The 15,152-nt window shown below is 39.7% G+C and overlaps 1 protein-coding gene across 2 annotated transcripts in view; it reads right to left on the bottom strand.

Moving 5' to 3' along the window:
• The window catches only part of LOC124549700 (DNA polymerase beta-like), a 58,263-nt gene that overhangs the window by 25,012 nt on the left and 18,099 nt on the right, over window positions 1-15,152 (bottom strand). For both annotated transcript variants that reach the window (XM_047125261.1, XM_047125262.1), the window contains exons 4-5: window positions 3,510-3,632; window positions 3,193-3,367 (exon numbers count right to left, since the gene is read on the bottom strand). In XM_047125261.1, the coding sequence (XP_046981217.1) occupies window positions 3,193-3,367; window positions 3,510-3,632 (298 nt within the window). The remainder of the gene's footprint in view (window positions 1-3,192; window positions 3,368-3,509; window positions 3,633-15,152) is intronic.

The following is a 15,152-nucleotide window of genomic DNA, read 5'->3' on the forward strand; positions in this document are numbered from 1 at the left end:
CAATTGCTGGTCCCACCTCAACCATGTGGACTACCTAGCAGCAGAACCTTCTTCTTTCTGTGACTTTGCAACTGCCGAGGACTGCTGCATGTTTCCTACACCTACAGCTGCAAGAGGCTCCAACTCTAACAGTTGGTCCAATCTATTGCAGATATGCAAAGTACAACTATCTGAATACCTCCTCCTCCTAGCTGCCTTCCTGCCAACTGCCAGTTCCCATTCTCCAGCATTCTTTACCCTCTTCAAAGTATATAGTTCCTTCTTTGTGTATTGTAACTGCACCTGAAGGGTGCAGATCTTATGCTCCTGCTCCTCTATCAACTTATTTCTACTACAGATTCTTCATTCCCAAGAGAGTATCTGGCTAGAATGCCCACTGGCTTCCCCACTGCATTCCCCCCAATGAAAACACTTTGAGCAAATCCCACACTGTAACCCACTACTCATAAACCTACAACAAAGCCCACACTTCTCACTTACAGTAAAATTTTACAGTTACTGAAAAAAACTAAGTGTCTATTTTACCTAACTTCAACTACACCAGCAGAACTATTTATAGAACTAACAATACTGGTCTCAAAATTCCCACTCTACTAAGAAAGCAACAACTTTCATTATTACTATTCAACCACAAGTAATACCAATACTAACAAAACCTCACACATGTTACTAGCTAAAACCAAAAATTCAAGCAGCCATTGGAACACTCACTGAAGTTAAAACAGGGAATGAGATTTTACGGAAATATTTCACTATAAACAATAAGAAACATCAGCTTAAAACTGCTGCACAAAGTTTACTAAATGCTTCAACACATAGAAAACTCTAAAAAACAAAGTAAGCGAACGTTTCCAAAAGTTTGGTAAACTGTTATTTCGACACAAACAGCACAAGACACCATTGAAATCTACTAAATTTAATAACAGTATAACAGTGCACAAACAACTTTGTCAGAAATTAACTTCATAAGCACTACAGCTGCAACTGCATGCCACAAAATGTAAACACACTGCTAACATTTGGACGAACAATTGAAAACTACTAAATTTAATATTTGAATACACTCCACAAAAAAATTTGACAGAACTTAGCTTTATAGCTGCTACAGTTGCAAACACACACCACAAAATGTGTGTTTTCACACAGTGTGGCTGACCCTGCACTAGATAAATGCATATTGCATCTTACAACATGCAGTCACTCCAATATTTTGAAAATGATTTACCACAATATTCTTAGGTAGAAATAGCCCATTGTGTTTTTACAATGTGTGCATGGATGTGTGGGTCTCTCTCTATCTCCCCCCCCCCCCCCCCTCTCCCTCCCCACTCCAGTATGTATGTTGTTTCTTCAGATAAAAAAGAGTATGAGGGTGATTTGCTTACACTTTTTAAAGTTTACCTCGAAGAAGCAGGCAGACAAATCTGTCCATTTGGGAGCCTACAAAATGTCACCTTGTATTGTGCCAGTCGATCAAGAGAATATGATGATGATGATGGATTTGTGGCGCGATGAACTGCATGATCATCAGCGCCCGTACAAAGTCACAAGTATTTTCACAGTCAAATTTTTTTTGCAGTCCAAGCTAGCCACTGTCACAAATGATGAGGATGAAGATGATGATGATGATGAAATGAGGAGGACAATACGCCCAGTCCCCGGGCAGAGAAAATCCCCAACCTGGCCGGGAATCGAACCCAGAACCCCATGATCCAGAGGTAGCAGTGCTAGCCACTAGACCACGAGTAGACGATGACCAAATTAGTTAGCTAATAACGTAACCTAAGAAGTACTGACAGTTGAGCTGACTATGAGATTTTCACAAGAGAAATATACTGTTGCCAATATGATTGAAGGCACTGTCTCATATAAGTTCTGTTATGTGTTCTGTATCCTCTCTCAAATCCATAACATTAACCCATTAGAAAAGCTTCTCATATGATATTTAGTGCTGTATTGAGATAAATAGTTAATTCCTGGTACTTATCAAAATTCTGACCATTTCTCAAAATAATGAAAAGTGAGATACACAACTGCATTCTTTTATGAATCTGTACCAAGATCCCATACGTCAAAACAGCAATGGGCACCTGTACTCCACAAACTGCAATATGTGCTTTTAAGGATGGCATTAAGAGTAAAACTAGGGGTAAACTACTCAATAACAATGGTTGAAAAGACAAGCTGCCTCAAATAATAAAACACTGAAAATACTTTAAGCAAACGAGTGCAACAGAGTTCCACAGCTGGCATTCCTTAATCAAGCAATAGTTGCAATTTTGGCCTACAGGCAACAATGTTCTTGCTGCACATTGCACACTGCATTGCAGTGTATCCCTTGTGGCTCAGATTATGATCTGTGAAATGCAACTGTCTCTCGTAGTCCTTCAATACAAAAGTTCTTGAGTGACTTGTGCTGGCTTTCAAATATAATCATTCCATATTAGCTAGTACCTCCAATCTAGCATATTACACCTATCACATGCTGCTCTTGCCACACTTAACATCTCTGTTATGTCTTCAGGCCTATAAAGGATTAATATCTCAACAGAAACATTTATTTTACCATGCAGATTACTGGATTTTCTTAATGGCATCAAACCACAATTCCATGATGTATTTTTTTCTTAAAGTAGACAACAGATATTTATCCAGTGTGTCTATATAATTATGTTTCTTTTTAATTGATTCAACTTTGGGCTCTAGGTGAAACATTGTATTGTATTAACTAAACAAAATACCTTTTTAGCCTTATTTCACACATTTTATTATTCAAATGGCTCTGAGCACTATGGGACTCAACTGCTGAGGTCATTAGTCCCCTAGAACTTAGAACTAGTTAAACCTAACTAACCTAAGGACATCACAAACATCCATGCCCGAGGCAGGATTCGAACCTGCGACCGTAGCGGTCTTGCGGTTCCAAACTGCAGCGCCTTTAACCGCACGGCCACTTCGGCCGGCCCATTTTATTATTACTTTACAACATGTTTTACATATTAGAAGTCCATTTCTTAACACATAATACACATGTACTAATACGTAACTACTAGGAAATGGGATTATAACCTGAAACCTAGGTCGACAGTAACAATAAAGTTGTGGAACAAGGCTAAAAAAGTTTTTTGTTTACTTAATACAACTAGGCTTCTTTTTAGGACAAAAACTTGTATATATCTGTAGAGTACCCACCATGAATTTACTGTCACCTTGTGAAATGGTATCAACAATGAGACCACATTTCTCCAGTGACGCAACAACATCTTTGAACACTTTTGATTTGTTGTGGCTCTTATCTCTGGTGGTGTACATGTAGTCAGTATGAGTCACTAGTACATCGATGTCTCCACTATCTGCCTTTCCCCTCCTGAAATAAATGGGGTTTCATAGTCAAAATTTGAAATATTTAACCACAAACATATACAGGGGCATAGAAAAGAATATGTAGGAGAATAGGGGGTCTAATATAGAAGCTAAATGCCTACGTGAAATTTCATAAAAGTTTCTACCTGTAACTTCCACATATAGTTGCCACATACTTTTCATCATTGTCAGCAAGTTGTTTCTTAATTACAGCTTCAATCTGTTGGATCTCTTCCCTGGGTATTCTCTTCTCAAAGTCTTCTAAGTACCTGAGCCAAAATATAACAGTATGGTACACAACAGAGCAGGACGGTGAAATATTTGAGGAAGTCTATTATTCTCTCTCTCTCTAAAACATGGCATTGTTATCACAGAAAATATGCTGACATCTAATAGTTATAAATTTTTGATTACAAATGTAATTGCATTTTCAAGAAAGCACATGCCGTTTTACATTTAGAGAGACTGCGCCTTGTAAAGTTACTTGTTCGTGCTTCTCTCTGTCATAGGCACAATGGACTGAGCTGTGGTGAACTCCTTTCACTGTCTTTTTTTTTTTTTTTTTTTGATCTAATGACATACCAATGCACTGCATACTCCTTGTCCTCTGGTCAGCAACATATTCATTCAGCCCCACCTATGATACTACGGAGAAAACCAGAGGAAGCACACTAATTGGGAACTCCAATTTACCCAGCAGTTAATCACATCCACTAAGCAGGTTTGACATTCCAGGCAGTCTGCATCTGAAGAGCTACACTATAGGTTAAGACATTAAAAATATGTATTAGAAACTAAACACTAAAAACATAAAAACATATGCATAGACACTAGTGACTAATAACATATGATATAAATGTATTAATAATGAAAATAGACAGATATTGATGAGGACAGGTATATAAATAAATAAATGCTGAAATGTTTGGGTGCACACATAAACAAAAGGAAGGAAGGAAAGAAAGAAAGTAACCATGTTTTGCAAAATACAGATCTTTTAAAACTAAGTTTGGCTGAAAACTATTCCCCCCTCCCAACAAGGTCATCATTTGACAGGCAGAGTTTCAGTATTATACAGATTTCTAACAAGTATCACAGGATCCTAGGATCAAAACAAAATGTTCCTTTTGACATATATCACATGACATGTTGTTATTCAGTTGCATTTCAGTTGCATGCTGAAGTATAACAGGAGGTACAGTGGTCACATTGCACGAGATAGCATTGAATATGTGGCGATGTCTCAACATGGACAGGTTATGCCATTGACGATATCCAGGTTCTGCTAAACAGCTACACAGATATTGTGGATATCCTACTGCAAATCACTCAAGTTATTAACTGGAACAACATACACCAGTTTCCATGCGTTTCCACTGTCAAAATTCCACTGGATTAAGTATAGGAACTCAAGTACATTAGTGCACCCAAACAACCACTGTGAATAGTGTGCCTTACCAACCATGAATTACATGGTGGGGCAACTGTTGGTGCAAATATTCCATTACTAAAGACAAAATGGGCCTCAATAATGTCAAGGTCTAACGCATGACAAGCTAGCTGCCCTGTTGCACCACTCAGTTCTCTTTCTCCTGAAAAACTGTGTCATCCCTCAAAGAAACAATACGCTGTTAGCATGGATGACCGTAGATGACTTATGCATATTAATGCACAAACATATTTGTTTTTTACAACAAATGTATCACTGTAGTATGCTGAAGTAGCAGTTCATGATACAACAAGCACACTGCCAACAACTCATGGCAAACCATCTGTAGGACAAATGTTCATATGAATATGTTGTCTGTTTCTGATCCTAGGAATCATGTCCCTAATGTCTGGTACAAACATTTGCAGGAACTCTGTAATATGCTCATGTGTAAATCTGATCCAAAACTATCTTCTCTGCTATATGTGTTTTATTGCTGTGGTTCTCACTTCCTTTTATCTTTAACACAATACATTTCCTATTTTGATTATATTTTCCTTTCTCTGATTTATTTTTATTACTTCCACTTGTCTTTCTCTTATACTACTACAGTGTTGGGCAAATAAAAGTGGCCCATATGAGTGGATATGACTGGATAAGAATGTATGCATATAACCACATCCCGTGACGTGCACATGACATGTACGCATGCCAAGTGGTCCACACCAGTTCAGAGTGTAGTTCGGGCTGCGTCAGTGTGAGTGGAGCAGTGCAAATGGGATTATGGTACTTACAGTGAAGCACCAGGTGTTCATTAAGAAAAGTTATGTGACAACAAATTCATGGAAATAGCATGGTCATTTGTTTGCTGAGAAATTTAATGGTGTCAAAGTGCCAGCAAAGAGTGCCATGCAAAGCTTAGTCCGAAAATGGTGACAGACAGAATCTGTTTTCAAACAAGTAAAAAAAATATTCCAAGACATGCCCGCACACCACCAAATGTAGCTGCAGTTCATCAGAAAATGCTTCAGAGTCCTACCAAATCAAGTCAATGCCTGTCACAAGAAACCAGCATATCACACTGATCACACAGACAAATACTCCACCTGGGACTGCATATGCATCCCTCGAAGAGTCTGTTGTTTATGCCTTAAAACCAATAGATGCTCCTCAGTGCCTCTAGTTTTGTGAGTGGCTGTCCACTGAGACAACAACGAATAGCTTGTACATGGATCTGTTCTTTATGTCTGATGAAACCTGGTTTCACCCAAATGGTTGTGTCAACTCACAGAATCACGTTTTGCGCAGTTTTAGAATCTGCTTAACTTCCACAAAACACTATGGCATGGTCAGAAGGTTAGGGGTTTGGTGTGCAGTATCTGCATGCTGCATTACTGGTCCCACCTTCCTTCATCAGACACAGTTCAGCGCAATACATTTCCAACATTTTGAAACCATTTGTGGCAGCATTAATGTTGAAGTAAAAGACCTACAGTTACTTCCAACAGGATGGAGCAACCGCCCATACAGCCAGCCGAATGTTGGAGGACATTTATACAATCCTCACATCTGACAAGAGTTGTTAGCTGAGGTCAGACTGGCCGTGGCCCACCCTAGATGGCCACCCACGTCACCTGAGCTGTCAATGTGAGTTATTTTGTATGGGGAGCCCTCAAGTCTAAGTGTATCGCAACAAACTGCAGCAATTCCAGCAGTCCACCTTTGATCTGCCTTCAGCAACTTGCCGAGCTGGGACCACAAGTACCAAGAGATGAATAGTGGTTACTTTCAACAACTGCTATAGTCAGGTTAGCACTGTATTTCCTCTCCTCTGCTGTGTTTGTTGGTACCCTGGAACTCTGTTCTCTGGACCACTTTTACTTGCTCTACCCTGTAAATACAAGTCAGCAATTTGCCATGTATGACAATACCACCAAGTATTAAAAATAGTGCAGCTCCAGCATACACTTAGACAATAACAATAAGTAATGCCTGCAGGGCCTACAATCACAGAACGGGTCTATTCCAAGTTTACAGCTATTAACCAACATTTGTGCTGTAGGTTGGTATCAAAGACAATAAAATAACTGTATGATGATTACAAAACAAATACGGCTTTAGTCAGTTATACTACCAAAATAATTTTATAACTATTTGTGATTACATTTTGCTCATATACTGATCTATCATTCTCTGTTAATGCACCTGTTACGCATACATTTTACATAGGAGAGAAGCACATAAATACAGATAGACAGCTGCACATATAAGAGAATAGTTCCTGTCAACGTCAACTATGTCAACTGAAACTAACTACTGTACATGGCATATTAATTTATTTTCAGATACTTGCTCACATGTGATTTAACAAAAAAATATAAAACATGGAAAGTGCACAATGGAATAACAACAATATGGAAAGGATGGATTGCTACTCACCACATAGAGAAGGCACTAAGCATTGAGCTAGACACACGCACAATGAAAAAGAATGGTGGAAGTAGTTCAGTTGGACAAAGTTCTTCTTCAGAGGTAGAAAACACACACACACACACACACACACACACACACACACACACAGAGAGAGAGAGAGAGAGAGAGAGAGAGAGAGAGAGAGAGAGAGAGACAGACATGACCACTGTCTCCATGAACTAAGGCATGATTGCATCTGACATGAACAGCAGTCTAGCTGGGGAGGGTAGTGGAGGTAACAAGGCAAAGATGAGAGGGAGAGGAATAGTGTGGTAGGTATAGGGGAAGATGTGAGTGCAGCCTGTGGAAGCGTGCAAGGATATGGTGGAGACAGGATAGGGCCGCTGGGTGCAGCGTCAGGAGGCTGTGCTGTGGGTGGAGTTTGGGGGAGGGGGGAGTGAATGTGTAAAGTGAGACAAGAGCAGTAGAAAAGGGGAAAGGACTATGTACATGTCTTGGCATGATAGAAGGTGTTTAGTGAGGGAGCATGGAAGAGGATAGGTGGTGGAGGAAAGGGACTCGGGAAGGCTGAAGCATGGGGTGTTACGGGAACAAAGAATATGTTGGAGAGAATTCTGTCCCCAATGCAATTCAGAAAACTGGTGTTGGTGGGAAGAATCCTGATGGCACAGGCTGCAAAGCAGTTATTAAAGTGAAGCACATTATGTTAGACAGCATGTTCAGCGACTGTGTGGTCCTGCTGTCTCTTGGCCACAGCCCAGGAGTGGCCATTCATGCAGACAGAAAGCTTGTTAGTTGTCATGCACATGTAGAATACAGCAAAGTGGTTGCAGCTAAGTAAGTAGATCACACGGCTGCTTTCACAAGCAGCCCTGATGGGATAGGAAATGCTTGTGACAGGACTGGAGTAGGTGGTAGTGGAAGGATGTAAGGGAGAAGTCTTGCATCTAAGTATGTAGCAGGGATATGAGGCATGAAGCACAGGGATGGGAGCAGGGATGGAGTAGGGCTGCATAACAATATTATGTAAGCTGGGTGGGTGGTAGATTACCACTATGGGAGTGGTGGGGAGGATAATAAGAAGGATTTTTCTCATTTCAGGGAACAATGGGAGGTACTCAAAACCCTGAAAGAGAATGTATTTTATCCGCTCAAGTTTGAGTGGCACTGAGTTACAAGAGGAGTGCTCCTTTGTGGCCGGACAGTGGGAATGTGGAGGATGATAGTTGACTGGTGAGATGAGGCATGTTACATCTGTTTCTGAACAATGTTGAGAGAGTAATTCAGTTTGTGAAGGCCTGAGTTACACACATGGAGTATTTGAAGAGTGACTGGTCACCACTACAGATGTGACATCGGCAGGTGGCTATGCTTTATGGATGTGACTTCTTGGTGTGGAGTGGGTGGCATCTGTTGAAGTTGAGGTATTGTTAGTGGTTGGTAGGTTTGGTGTGGACAGAGGTACTGATGTTGACACTGAGGAAAGTGGCTTGTTAAAGTGGCTTGTTGAGCTGAGAAGGAACGGTGGAGAAGTTGCTGAGGTTCAGGAGGAATATGGATGGGGGGTCCTCAACTTCAGTCCACATCAACAAGAGGTCACCAATGAATATAAACTAAGTAGGTGGTTATGAAGGCTTCCTCTACGTGTTCCATGAATAGGTTCACATAAGACAGTGCCATGCAGGTGCCAACTGCTGTAACATGGATTTGTTCGTAGGTGATGCCTTCAAAGGAGAAATAATTTTGTGCTGGGATATGGCTCGTTATGGTGACCAGGAATGAGATTGTGGGTTTGTAATCAATCTGGCATTGGAAAAAGCAGAGTTCAATAGCGGCAAAGGTGTGGACAATGGAGACGATAGTGTGGAGAGAGGTGGAATCAAGAGTGATATGTATGGCATCAAGTGGTAAAAAAAGAAGAACTGCATAGAGTTGGTGGATGAAATGGTTGGTATCTTTTGTATAGGAGGTTAGGTTAGGTTAATGGTAGTAGGCTGAAGGCGTTCATCCATGTGAACAGAGATTTTCTCTGTGAGCAAACAGTAACCACCCACAATTAACTATCTTAGGGGTTCAGTTTATGAACTTTAGGAAACAGGTAGAAGGTAGGAGTGTTGGGAATGATGGGAGTAAGGTAGAGAAATAGACTCAGTGGAGAGGTGCTGGGACGCACCTACAAGCCTGAGGAGGAACTGGAGATATTGATGGATTTCTGGAATGGGGTCACTGTGGCAGGGTTTGTAGGTGGACAAATCTTACAGCTGGAAGAGTTCTTCCACCACATAATTCCTGCAGTTTATAACCACAATGGTGGAGCCTTTGTCAGCAGGTATAGTTATAAGGTCAGAATAAGTTTTTAGGTGGTGGACTGCAGCTCTTTCAGCAGATGTGAGGTTTGTCTCCATGTTGAGGGATTTGGGGTAAAAGAGCGAGGCAAAGTTGAAAAGGAGTAGCAGGGCTGAACCACAGTTTGTCGGAGGTGTAAAACTGAGTCAGGCAAAGTTCTATATTCGCTTTGGGTTGAGTCTAACTTGTAGAGTTCGTCACGAAAAACTGTAGGTTCCAGGAAAAGGACAATGTCTTCAACAAGCCTGACTGAATTTGGAATTGGAGCAAAAGGTAAGGCCTCTGGAAAAGAGAATTTTACAGATAACAGAGAGGAGGTAATGCATGGGGGCTGATTTATACGGTATTGCAGGAGTAGGTCAGTACATGCTATGGACCAACAAAATTTGTGCACACAGATATCATTGTGGAAGGACACGTTGCAGCCAAAGATCCCATCTTTGGTGGTCAGGCCATCTTAAAAGATTCCATGAGCTGTGCAACAATGCAGGAACAGAATGTGGGACTGTGCTTTGGTTAGAGGTAGTGAAACTTTGTATTGGCACAGTTGGAAGGGGCAAGGATCCATAGTGGATGATAAAAATGCAAAACATCCTCCTCACACAGTGGTTAGTTAGTTACATTTTCCATAGATCGCCTGAAAGGTTCTTTTATCAAGTGATGTGGAATGAGTCAGTTTAGAGGGTATGTATACAAAATTAGTGCTAACATTAATGAACACTTAATGTTTTAGTCCTACTCATCCCACTAAACTATAAAAACAGTTGTTTTTTATACTGGCTACCAGTTTTTACATAGAAATTCATCAATGGAATAGGAGGAGTTGTCCAGGAAAGTGATTTTAGGTTAGATTTACAATTTGCTTTGCTAACCGTCTGAAATTTTATGTTATTTGGTAAATGATCAAAAATTTTTGTTGGTGTATACTGAACTCCTTTCTGAACCACTGACAGCTATTATAAAAGGCAATAAAGGTCATTTTTGCCTCTGGTGTTGTAGGTTGGTTGGTTTGTTGGTTTGGGGGATTTAAAGGGACCAGACTGCTACGGTCATCGGTCCCTGGTGTTGTAGGTGTAGACATCACTGTTGATCCCAAATTGTGAAGGATTATTTATGAGAAATTTCATTAGCAACCATATATGTTGTGATGGTGCAGTTAAAATGCCTAGCTCCTTGAAGGGGTACTACATCATGTCTATTGGTGAACACAACATATTATTCTTACTGCTCACTTTTGTGCAATCAATACCTTCTTTGTAAGTGATGAGTTGCCTCAGAAAATTATTCTCAGACATTATTGAGTAGAAGTATTCAAAATATGTCAGGAGGTTGATTCATTTGTTCCAAGATTAGCAATAATACTAAGAGCAAAAGTGGCTGAACTTAACTGTTTGAGGAGCTCAGTAATATGCTTCTTCAATTTCAATTTTCATCAAAATGTACCCCCAAATATTTGGGAATTCTACCCTATTTCTGACTCCCGCCCATGTGTTACGTCAATTGCTGGTATGATTTGACTTATTTTACATAACCCAATATGTACACTGCATTTTCCCCCCAAATGGTACAGACAGTCCATTTTCTTAGAGACACATTATAATTATTTGCAAAATATCACTTATAATCACTTCTGTTGCTTTCTTTCTGATGGGGCTTATCATAACACTACTATTGTCTTTAAAAAAAATGCCAGTTCTGTTTACTGAATGTTAAGTGGAAGGTCATTTTCATATATAAGGACTAATAGTGAGTGTAAAATTGAACTGTGTGGTACTCTCTTTGTGATTTCTCCCCAGACACTAACATTTTTTACTCTGCTTACATTGTCTGTATTATTCAGCACAACCTTCTGAATCGTGTTTCTTAATTATGATTCATACCAGCTGTGCGTAAAACCATCAATACCATAACTTGAGTTTAAGAGAGTAACATGATCTCTGCAATCAAACACCTTGGAAATATCACAAAAAATGCCAACTGGCAATATTTCATTTTCTAAGGCATGTACTATTTGATGAATGAACGTGTAAACAGCATTCTTAGTTGTGCAACTCTTCTGGAATACAAACCTAAGTAAATTGTTTCCACTTAAGTGTGAGACTAATCTTGAGTACATTACTTATTGGAATATTTGTGAAAAACACTCAGTAAGGAAACTGTAAGATAATTGTTTAAGTCTGTCTTGTTACCTTTCCTACGAAATGGTTTAATAACTGCATATTTTAAACTGTTTGAAAAAATTTCCTGTGCCAGTGATGCATTCCATATATCACTAATGTTATTACTTATTAAGTTGGAAATGCTTCTCAGAATTCTGCTTGAAATTCCATCAACACCACATGAGCTTTGGTTATTTAGAATTTTTAGAATTCTGTTAATTTCAGGATAGGATGTAGGTACTACATCTAGTTGTTTAAAGTTTAGTGGAATGACATTTTTAATATTGGGTTGGTGCATAAGTTCACAGTGTTTTTCCATAAGTTTAATAAACACAACAAATACACATAACAGAGACCTCAGTCATCAATATATCCTCCCTCACTATTTACAACAGTATGTCACTGTTGGGATAAATTGTTGATTTCTCAATTGTAGATACCACACGGTTTTGATGTGAAGAACTTGTCAAGCCATGTTCAGAGTGCATTTTCATCCAGAAACAAAGTTCTGAAAGTGCAAGATCAGGTGAATAAAGTGGGTGTGGAATGACTTCTGAACCCACCTCCTCTATAGTGTTTATGCTCAGTCTACCAGAAAGCAGGAGGCCATTATCATGGAGTAGCATTACTTCACACAGTCTTCTTGGTCATTGTTCTTGGATTGCATGAATGTACACAGATCTTTGTACAAGGAGTTGTGTTTTCTCTGAGCTCAACCATTCCTTTCCTGTAAGGAAATTACATTAACATAAAATTACACACATCAAAAAATGTTTTGCATCACCCTTGTTCCCAGAATTCCTGAAGATAGACATTTAGTGTGGATATTGTATAACAGACGCAGTCCCTTTGACTGACCGGAGATGTCACTAAACCCACCCAAGGATGTAAACAACCACGCATGAGCAGCGTCTTAGACGGAGAGGGTCCGACAGCCGATCAGTTCCAGTCATTCCACCGGGAAGGAGGTACACGGCTCGTGTTGTCTGTAGTTCAACCTTGCCTAGACGGTCAATACCATGGTTCGATCATGTCGGCATTGTTACTTTGTGTCAGGAAGGGCTCTAAACAAGAGAAGTGTCCAGGTGTCTCGGAGTGAACCAAAGTGATGTTGTTCAGACATAGAGGAGACACAGAGAGACTGGAACTGTCAATGACCAGCCTCGCTCAGGCACCAATGAGTGTCGCATATGCCTTCAACCAGACAATCATTGGAGACGTGTTTGGAGGCAATCCGGTCAGGTTGAATGCCTTAGACACATTGTCCAGCAAGTGCAGCACGGTGGAGGTTCCCTGCTGTTTTGGGGTGGCATTCATCTTCATGGGGACAATTCACACCCCCATCGTGGTCATCTTGTGAGTGACTTTCTTCAGGATAAGGACATCGCTTGACTAGAGTGGCCAGCATGTTCTCCAGACATGAATCCCAATGAACATGCCTGGGATAGATTGTAAAGGGCTGTTTATGGACGACCTGACCCACCAACCGGTCTGAGGGATCTACGCCAAATCGTCATTGAGGAGTGAGATAATCTGGACCAACAGTGCCTTAATGAACTAGTGGATAGTATGTCACAACAAATACAGGCATGCTGGGTATTAGAGGTACTAGTGTGTACAGCAATCTGGACCACCACCCCTGGAGGTCTCTCTGTATGGTGGTACAACATGCAATGTGTGGTTTTCATGAGCAATAAAAATGGCGGAGATGATGTTTATGTTGATCTCAATTCCAGTTTTCTGTACAGGTTCCGAAACTCTCGGAACCAAGGCAATGCAAACCTTTTTTTTATGTGTGTATTTCTTGTCACCAGTAATGATCTGGATAAGAATCAATATTGTTCAAGAGCCAACTGATGATAAGCAAGTACAAATGCACATATGGCCACCCACAAAGTTTTTGATTTTGGTTTTGCGGTACTCATGCACATGATTTTTTAGCCTTCCCAATTGCATGCAAATGTCACGTAATGCTAAAATGATCACAGTTCATCACATCTGTCAGGTCTCACGCACACTGACATGGGTCATTGTGGATTAATGCATTTAAACAATTCATCGAAGCCAAACAGCCTTTCTGACTGTGAAAGGTCACTAATGCCAAACAAGTCCTCCTTCCAACAAGAAAACCATTTTATCGCTGTGTATCCCCATATAAGAAGATAATGTTTCTGGCTGCCCCCACTGCTGTCACCCTTCTATTGAACTCAAACAGAAGAACAAGTCAAAATAGTTGCAATTTCTCCACTTGGCACTCCATTTCCTAGCATCCACAGTTCCACTCACAAAATTACAAAGTGTAAACTTATTTAGCAACAAAGTGTAAACTCATTTAGCAACAGTGAACTACAAATAAAAAATGACATTCAATAAATGAACCCATAGCAACTAGAATACCAACATGCAAAACAAAAACGCCACAAATTTATGCAACAACCTAATATATTCTCTTGCTTCCTTAACTGAACCATTTAATCCTATTTTTGCTGCTACATTTATAAAGTGACTGTTAAAAGCGCTTGCCACTTGTGAATTATCCATCACAACATTGTCATTTAGTTTAATTGTTATTGTGTTATTGTATAGTGACTGGCTGTCCTGTCTCCTAATTTTTTTGGAAAGTAACTTTCAAATATTGACACAAATTTACTGTAGAATAAACTGAATCTGACATTAGCATATCTTTCTTCTGCATATACATAATCCTGCACCACCTCTTTTAACTTACTCTTAAAGCACTGTATCCTGTTCTCATTAATAAGCCTCACTGCTTTGTGTGAATCTGACTCAGGGTTGTAAGGGACCATGTTTTTTTTTATTTCAATTAATCGTCCACAATGGGTACATACTAATTGTTTCAGACTGAGTACTGTCAGCAAAAATGTCATCAATGCCCCACTATCTTGCTGTATGTGAGTTGGAATATTAGCTACTAAAATTGAAAGTTTCCCAGAGGGGATTTGTAGACTGTTACAATCATCAAAAAGTAATCTGCAGTAACAACTCACAAGCAAATGCTTCTGGTTTCTTATCAACACAAAAGCTACTTGTTTCAATGATTGACTTTTTGTCCAACTTTTACACATGTTGCAACTCCTCTGTTTTCCATGTTAAGTCTACATGAAAATGACGCAAATGTACAGTTCCTGATATTTAACTTCTCCATCTCTTTGGGTACATGGCGATCAGATAGTACATAATATCTATCACTTCAAATTTTCCACATCTTGTAGGCATACAAGAAACTCATCTATCTTGTTTTTCGACCTTTTAATGTTCTAATGAAACAAATTAATTTTATTTTTCTGGAAAATGTTACATATATTATGCTCCTGTTCTGCTCTAATTTCTTTCAGTACTGTCTGTAGCCTGATTCTAGCCTATAAAATGTGCCCCTTTGACTCCAGTAATCACGAAGATTT

The sequence above is a fragment of the Schistocerca americana genome, chromosome 1, assembly GCF_021461395.2.
Source record: "Schistocerca americana isolate TAMUIC-IGC-003095 chromosome 1, iqSchAmer2.1, whole genome shotgun sequence".
Taxonomy (NCBI): domain Eukaryota; kingdom Metazoa; phylum Arthropoda; class Insecta; order Orthoptera; family Acrididae; genus Schistocerca; species Schistocerca americana.